The 9,027-nt window shown below is 40.2% G+C and overlaps 1 protein-coding gene across 1 annotated transcript; it reads right to left on the bottom strand.

Annotated features, from left to right (window-relative positions):
• Positions 1-1,885: 1,885 nt before the first annotated feature.
• Positions 1,886-6,316, bottom strand: vsx2 (visual system homeobox 2; the record flags this gene model as incomplete). Its single annotated transcript, XM_079262401.1, has 5 exons — positions 1,886-2,265; positions 2,511-2,691; positions 4,840-4,963; positions 5,515-5,599; positions 5,899-6,316. The coding sequence occupies 5 exons, from the start codon at positions 6,314-6,316 to the stop codon at positions 1,886-1,888; spliced, it is 1,188 nt and encodes a 395-aa protein (XP_079118527.1).
• Between the last annotated feature and the right edge of the window lie 2,711 nt (positions 6,317-9,027).

The raw sequence follows: 9,027 nt of genomic DNA on the forward strand, positions 1-9,027 counted from the left end.
GTTGAGATAGTTTGGTGAGGACAAAAGTTATGGACTAAATTTTGAGATGAGATGAGATGAGATGAGATGAGATGAGATGAGATGAGATGAGATGAGATGAGATGAGATGAGATGAGATGAGATGAGATGAGATGAGATGAGGGAAAAACCAGACGAGACAAGACAAACAATATCTCTGCTATTGTCTTTCATTTTTTCCAGGTGGATAATTGCATTCTACACATTTTTCTTTATTCCATCGAGCCTTTGTAACATCTGTCCAGTGACAACAGATGAAAATAAGCCCTTTGGCTACATCTGCCATATTTCAGACTTTAAACAACTATTCCCTTTGGGAGGTTCCACTGAAATTAAAGTTTAGAAGCGTTCTATTGTTTTTGTATGTAGTAATTATTATGTAATGTATGTAGTTGTGAAGAACTTTCCTGTATGTGCAGCCTACATAAATATAAATTACCCTGACAATTTTTATCCTGGCAGTTGATTTGACTTTCTATCGATTATTTAGGTGCACTATGTGACCTTCTCTTTGTCAACAATGTAATTAGCAATCTTTTCTCTATGGTGTGACATCTCAGCTTCAATCTGTGAACCATTCACCGCTGACACATCTACCAGCACACTGATAATAGTTCCTGCCCTCTGAAGATGCTCTCTGTATCACTGTAATAGAACTCAGTTGTTCAAGCCAATAAGAAGCGACATTATCTGACTCAGATTGAGGAGTAAATTGGAAAATGGATTACAAATAATGTCTCCTTTGATATGTTTAAAAAAACTCAAATACCCTATTCTACGTTTTATGAACAGCCAGGGAAAGTGAAGGTTGTCGACATATAAATCTGCAAGCTTTTGGCTTAGCAGAGCAATGAAACAGCTTGTGTCTCAGTTTGTAACAGCATCTATTAAAGTGGCTTGAAATCAGACAGAGGTCATCGCTGCTTTGAGGCACTTTCTCTCTTTCACTTGTCCCAAAAGCGACAGTCCCCTAGTTTAATCTGAAATTGAAGGCTTTCAACTGCAACAGATTATCGGAACTAACCCAAGCATGCAGCCGGGGACTGTCTCCTAATGAGCCCAGGCAGCAGAGCGTCAAGTGACAACAAGTAGCTACTCCACAGCAGAGGGTGACTGGTTGCCAGGTAAGAGTTACAATAACACCATAACAATTCATTTCAGCAGAATCACACAGATTTCACGAGAAGAAAGTCAAAGAAATGACACCAAGAGACACATTTAATAAACAGTGATTTCTATTTTATGCTTTGAATTATGAATTCAACATATTTCCAAATGAAAACACAGACATTTTAAGACTACAAGAAAACATGTTTAAAATTGTGCCTTTGTCAGAGAGATTATTATATCAATTATATACAGCGCAATATAAGACAACAATCACTTTCTTTCTCTTACTGTCGGTGGGATGGTTCTTATCTAAAATGTCACTATTTAGTAACTGTATGAGCACAAAAAGAATGAAAGTCAAAATTGAAGCTTAGTTTGTTCACTGACTTCTTTTGGCCATTAGTAGTAATTATTGTGCTAAAGACGTTATACTGGATAAACATTTAATCATCTGGCTCTATATATAACTGTGGAGTTTATATACATCGACGTTTCTTACTCCCACACTGTCAAATCATCTCTACTCTAGACAAGCAACAAGAGTAATTTTAGAAGGAAATCAGAAAAAGTGCATTTGCACGTTGTGTGCGCGAACCAACCGCGGGAGTTTTCTCCTTGTAGAGCTCCAGATGCAGGCCTGTTTAGAGAGGTCAGGAAGCGATGAAAATCTGTGTTGCCAAGTCCGTACTCATGCTGTAAAGAGTCAGTCCACCACATTCACTCTTGAGAATAACAGTCCTCAGCATCTTGATAGTCTCTAGGGACTCCTCTGCTCCTCTGCTGGACTTGGGGGATTGCTGGCCTTCTCCTCGGCTGTCTGTCTCTCCTGTTTTCCCTCCATCTGTCTGTCATGAGAAACTGTCCCCAGCACTTTGGCGCTATGCTCCTGTGCTTTGGCCCTGAGTGCAGCAATGCTGTTCTCTCTCAGTTCCTCTTTAGAAATCATGGGCTTGCCCTCTGACCTCTTCTCCTCTGCCTCAGCGTCCTCTGGCCTCTGAGCGCTCGGCTGCTGGGGGGCATCGCACTTCCCTGTGGGTGGGGTAGCGGCTCCTTCCATGGACTTTTTGTGCATCCCTGCAAAAAGTTGCGGGTATTCAGATTTAGAATAGCGTCTGTTGATTGGTAAGCCATCTTGGACTGAAAATAGCAAACAAAAATAGTTCCAGTTTAGAATCTAAAGTTTAGATGAACAGTGGCAATGAAGTACCAGGATGTTGGATGAAAATATTTTGTTCATTTCTGTTTTACAAGGGTCATGCAGCAAAAAAAGCCTCCAGTGCTGCTACATATTGCTGATGGATGATTTTAACATGAAACAGAAGATTTAAAAGAATAAGGCAATGATGCAAATGTGGTGAGAAACTGTAAGACCACAGCCTTACCGAGCAGCCAGGGGGCGCAGGACTCCATTATGCCATCCTTCGCTGACTTGAGGATGGACTCTGGCAGAGGGATTGAATGCCTCACCATGGCTCCATACAGCCCATACTCTGCCATCACTGTGCTGCGACCCCAGCACTTCTCCCGCTTCCTCCATTTGGCCCTGCGGTTCTGAAACCATACCTGTGACAAGAGAAAAAGTCAGTCATTAGTTATCCTCTCACCAGGAAGTCATCATGTACTCCACTTTGATGAAAACAATGGAGTTTTACACAGCTGGAAAATGTAAATTCATTTAAACAGATTCTACATTTTAAGTTTGAGAGGTTTTGTCCTCAGCTGGAACACTAAAGAGGTTTAGACTTTTTATGACTGCTAAATAGTCAGCTAATCTTTTATAGATCAGGTATATGCATTAAGAATAATTTTTAAGCAGTATATGGGAAAAACTATTTGGATGGTGTTAATTTTGCTTGATGGTCAACAACTAATAAATGCGTTGATGCAGCTATTATTTATTTTCCTGCATGAAGACAGTTGTGATCAGATGGATTATTTAAAAGCCCAACATCACAAAAATTAATGCTATTAATGCTTCAGAGTGGAGTTATTATATATGTTTTGTTGAGCATTCTTAAAGCTTTGAAGATTGCTCAGTTGCCTGCTTGGTTTTGTGCAAGAACAGCCTGTTTGATTCAGCGACTTTTAAAACTGCCCTGTTTTTTATTCAGTTCATTGATTTTTTTTTTTCTCCTCCAGGTTTAACAGATCTTTGCCTCCTGCCATCTTCATCTTCAGCTTCCTGTGGTAACATTGCAGATGGTTTGACTTCACTTAGCCACAACTAACAGCTGCATAAGACCCTTTAGACTGTTGAAAAAAAAGGCCCAAATTGATTGGCATCCACAAGACTGTTGAACACTACTTAGTGTGAAGAAGAGGTGAGGCAGACATTAAATACTAAAAAGCAAACTATTATTTCTTTTTAGAGTGATTCTGAGGATAACTCCTATTTCACACAAGATACTCTGATTTATTTCTTTATTTTTCTAAGAAATTGCTTCTATACGCCTCAAAAGAAGGCAGAAGCATGAAAGCGGGAAGGAGGAGCGACCCAGGGGCACGCCGTGGCTGATTGAAAAATAAGTTAATTTCAGGCCCAATCGATGGTGGGCAGGCAGGCAAATATCACGGGAAATTAAACTACCGGGACCCGGGGGAGAAACGCTATTGACCCGCACTAATAAATTCAATGTAGTTATTTCATTTGAACGCCAGCAGCAGCCGCAGAGCCGCAGCCTCGCGAGCTCGTCTGATTTAACTAATTACACTCAATGAGAAAATTGGGTGTTAATTTTATTTAGGGAGAGAAGCGGAGTCCCGAGCTTATTTATTTATTTCCTTTTATTATTTATTCGCGGCCATACTGTTGCAGCCCGTAATGAGAAGGAGATTAAAAAGGCACCCCGACAGATGGATGGGTCCAGGTCACACTGCAATCTTCTTCCGCCTTCATAGCTTGATTAGGTCGTTAGTGGCTCCTTCTACGAGAACAAATTGTTTCACATCCAACTGCGCCTGATGAGAGATTATCTGTCCTGGCGAGGATGCTGGTGCGGGAGGAGAGCAGTCTTTGTTCGGGCGGGGAGGAGAAGGGAGGGAGGGAGGGAGGGAGGGAGGGGGGGCATTGCTGATCGATATACGGGGAATCGCTTAGAGCACAGGAAGCTGGTGGTCTCCACTCATGTACTGGAGCAGGTGACTGGCACTGATGGGAAGGTGAAAGATGGGAAAGCGACATCCTAACCCGCGCTCGTGCATGTTCGTGCATGCATAATCATGAGGGGAAATATTCAAATATGCACTAAATTTAAGTTTGTAGACTATGAAACATTTCAAGATCACTACTGAGACTTGAGGCCTGGAAGTTTATGCTAAATGATCTGAGCGATGTGTCAGGCTAAAAGTTAAAATGATATCCTTTCACTGGGACCAATCAACTGCATCAAGGCCTTTGGATTAATTGGTTTTTATTTTATTTATTTATTTATTTATGTTTGCTTTGATTTTCTCTTCTTCATATGTGAGGAGCATCACAAAAAAATAGCTTTAAAATAGGCTATATCAATAAAGAGTCATATTCTTTTTTTTTTTTTTTTTTAAGTTGCATCTCTACTGAAATGATTGGCTAAAGTACCACAGTAAAACATTACGAAATTAATACAGAAAAATAACAAACAAGCAAACATATTTTCAACAATTAATTCTAAAGGCTTCAATTAAATGCATTCAATAACGCTAATGATGTTTTTGCCTACATGTAGTTCTTACCTGTATTCTGTCTTCAGGTAATTCTGTTTTCATGGCCAACATCTCTCGGGCATAAACATCTGGGTAGTGTGCTTCGTTAAAGGCCTTCTCCAGCTCCTCCAGCTGGTATGACGTGAATATGGTCCTGTATAAACAGGTATCACTGTCAATAAATGGACGATTTTTTTCTGCTTTTTTTTTTTTTTTCTTTTTTAAGTGTCCTGTAATTTAATAGAGAAAAAATCCTGAACTACTCTCCATGATAAAGAAAAGCTTTGCGGGATTGCAAAATAGTAGGCTACACATCTAAGATTTGAAGCAATATTTCTACCAGCACGTCTGAATAAATTTCTTTGTTTTATTTTAAATAAAAACAAATCGCAATGCAAAGAAAGAAAAAAAAAAAGTGACACAAACCAGAACAAAACCTTCACTTCAAACCTACTGACGTTTTTTAATTAGCTTGGTGAACTGAAAAAACCGTGGAAGTATGAAGGGAAATTTCATTATGACGCTAACTGGGTTGTTTAGAAATAGATCTAATAACACAAATAAAACAAAATTATTCCCATTCTGTTTTGATCATGATAAATAAAAACCTCATTTGGAATAAACGGAATTAGTATCATAATTACTTGCATTCTATTTATCTTTTCTGAATTCATATTTGCCTAAAAACCAGAAATAAACACTAACCGGTGACGTCTTTTCTTGCGTTTCTTGCTCTGACTTACTGATGATTTAGAGAGTTTTCGCTCATTTGAAGATAAATCTTCTGAGTCTGCATGAAAACAGAGAAAGGTATTATGTTAATGACAGCTGGAAGAGCAAAAGGCAGTCTAATGCTGAATTTATGAGACTCACAAAGTCATTCGATTTTCACAAATACATATTAAAATAATAAAAATAAAAATAAATAAATAAAATAACAATAATAATAATAATAATAATAGATACATTCTTAAATATTAACCTAACTGTACCCTTATTTCCAGCACACACACATACACACATTTCTTTTGCAGTTGTTCCTAGAATTTATATATATATATATATATATAAATCGTACAAACAGGTCACCTGAGCTGGCTGACTGGCTGGTGTCCAGCGGTACCACGGACCTGCTGTGGGGCTGCAGGTGAACATCCTGTCCGTCCGACAGCACCGTCTCCAAAAAGGCTGGTTGGCTGTAAAAGGACGGAATTCCACCAGGGCCGAGTAATCCCATCCCGACACCCATGGCGGCGGGGCCCAGCACGGACCTCGCGGCTATCAGGTGCGCCCCAGGCGGCAGCGAGCTTAGAGGGCTCCTTGGGGTGGTGGAAGGTTCTTTATTGAGCCCCAGAATCTCCTGGATGCCGAAGCCGGTGCACCTTGGCGGTGGATGGCTGGCGCTGCTCTTCGACTGGTGGCTGATAGTTCCTCCATTTGCACCCAGAGAGGTTTTCTCCGATAGATTTAAACTCTCCGTCAGAACAGCGCCTTGTTTCCCCGTCATGGTGAATTCGATGCTCCCTGAAAGGCCTATTACTTTTATAGCGCTATACAGGAAGGTCCCGGGTGCATGGTCCTCTGTGAAACACACAGTCCTTTAGAAAGTGGTCCTTTTATCCAACAGGTCCATCCCAACAAGAGGCAGCATCCAGCAGCCAATCAGCTGCAAGGATTCAGGATTCCAGTGGATCATGGATGCATTATACGCCCTCTCCAATACATATCTGCATATTCCTGTGGACTGCGTGAATGAACGAGGACGAGATATGAGAAATAAGTGAAAGAAATGAACGAAATGATTATTTTAAGGCTGCCATCTGAGGCAAAAAAGGCAAGACGCCTTAAAACGAAATGAAAAAGAATTAATATCCACAAACATTGGATATGAAACAGTAAAAAAAAAAAAAAACAAACATTAAAACCATATTAATAGATTAAAAAAATTAGGGATAAACTCAGATGTTTGATAGTGGCAGGTGAAAACAAACCTATTTCACACCTCTAACAGACTATCCTTGAATTGCTGCAAGTTCTTAGAAAATGGACTCCATTTCTCCAAATAAATCTGCAAATATTGCCTTCTCTGAATTGTTTACACACACACACACACACACACACACACACACACACACATATACCCGCATGGAGGCGGCTATGATCTCTCTGCCCAACCATCGGCTCACACGAATGGATAATTGATCTCCAGATGCTCAGAGAAAGTCATCACACGCAAATCAAAGGCCCTCCCAAACACGACAGCTGGACGAGCATGGACCCTGTCTGCGCTGCGCAGTCCTGAACGGTACTAATCCCACAGCAGCAGCCCAGACCACACAGACAAGATTATGATTATTATTATGATTATTATTTTATTTATTTATTTTTTTAAAATAATAATAATATAGTGCAATTTTGAGTTGTAATAATCAAGTTAATTATTCTACAAATAATCCATAAAATATGCTTACAATTATTTACTTTCCATGTTTTATTTTATTTTATTTATTCTGGTAGAACTCAGTCATTTTTTCACTGCTCCAGTTTACTGAGTGTTTATTCTATTTCCTCTGATTGGTTTGGAGATCATGACAAAGTAAAGAGTGGGCATGTGTGCGGTGTATTTTGCACAAACTGCGTCAGTCATTGCGGGAACAATGCATTATAGTGAAGGAAATTCTCGAGTCAACCAGCAAACAAACGTATCCACATCATCCCTGAGAACATGAGGAGCTGTACATCCACACAAGTGTTAGACAGACCTTCACTGACCCGCCTTGCAAAGTCATATTTTACACCAATGTGAAATGAGCTGCAGATTAATAAGTAGAAAAATATTGTTGCTGCAATTAGTGGTTGGCCAGTTGAAAGTAATTAGGGCCTATTTAGTGGAAATTCTATTAATGAAGAAATCCATGTTATTAGGATATGCTAATGACACATCAGCCTGCTGGGATCCAGTCATTTATTAACATGGAAGGGTGTGAATGTGAATGACCCATCAATTACAGGGAAGTTCTCTCTCTCCATCATCACTCCTGTTGCAATCTATACAGCTATTTTGTTTGTTTTGTTTGTTGATAGTCAACACTTTTACCCTCTTTTTTTTATCCCCCTTTTTTTAATTCGATAATCCATATGGAAACACACACTGATTTACATGCATAAGAGGTTCCCCTAATAAGGCTCTATAGACTAAGGGAAGATTTAGTTCAGTCATTCGTGGAGATTGGGTTACACATCAAAGACCTGCAAGATCTGAGGGGAAAATTAAAAAAAACAAACAGCTGTTGGATCATTTTGTTTATTTGCCACCACTTCCACATGTAATCTGTCTTCTTTCCTCCTGCTCTCTTTTCTCTTCTGGTTTTAAGGCTAAATGTAAAAAAGATTTGGAAAGTGTCCTTAAACCACTAGAGAGCCTTAAAAAAGCGAATTAAACAGGAGTTCTCTGAAATGAAGAGCTGAAAGCTAAAGCCGCCCACTTCAATGAATATCAAGTATTATATTATGCTGATGTATGTGGCAAAGTTTGAGAATCATAAACTTTGTATTTAAAGGAAGGTCACACTGTTGAGATACGCTGGATTAAACTCATGTCAACCCCTGACAAAAGACTCTGCACATCACTTCTCAGTAAGTCCGCTGGAAATGGATTTAACACAAAAGGTCAACGAACATGGAAAGCTTCATTTCTATTTCAGGAAAGATCCAGGTGAAAACTGTTGTGCAATACAGTGTGAGTGCTGAATAAAGCTTCTTGCTGTTGAATCAGGGTGGAGGCAACTTGATGACAGCACACATGTAGTGCCGAGTCAGGGGAAAAACTAAAGCTCAGCCTGAGTCTCTGCTTCCCCAAAGCACTTGCAGGGCGTGATGTGATGCGTTGCCCTCCCTCCCCTTCTCCCCAAGTTCGAGAGAGAGAGAGAGAGAGAGAGAGAGAGAGAGAGAGAGAGAGAGAGTTTGCAAGACCCGCAGCTTTCTCATGGCTCCTCCACAATGGCATGTTAGGTAGCTGCCCGTCGGCATTGCTTAATTAGGCGAGGAGTTGATTAATTTGCACTAATTGACAGCTAATTTAAGGGCTCGAGGCACATCGGATTGACGTTTGTCGGGGCACAGAGGCTATGTGGGGTCAGGCCAACGCATAGCGGAGGGACGGATGGATGGACTGATTTTGCTTTCTCTCCATATGGATGACCAGCGCTGCAGGGGCTG

The sequence above is a fragment of the Telmatherina bonti genome (genome assembly GCF_933228915.1).
Source record: "Telmatherina bonti genome assembly, chromosome: 22".
NCBI lineage: Eukaryota > Metazoa > Chordata > Actinopteri > Atheriniformes > Telmatherinidae > Telmatherina > Telmatherina bonti.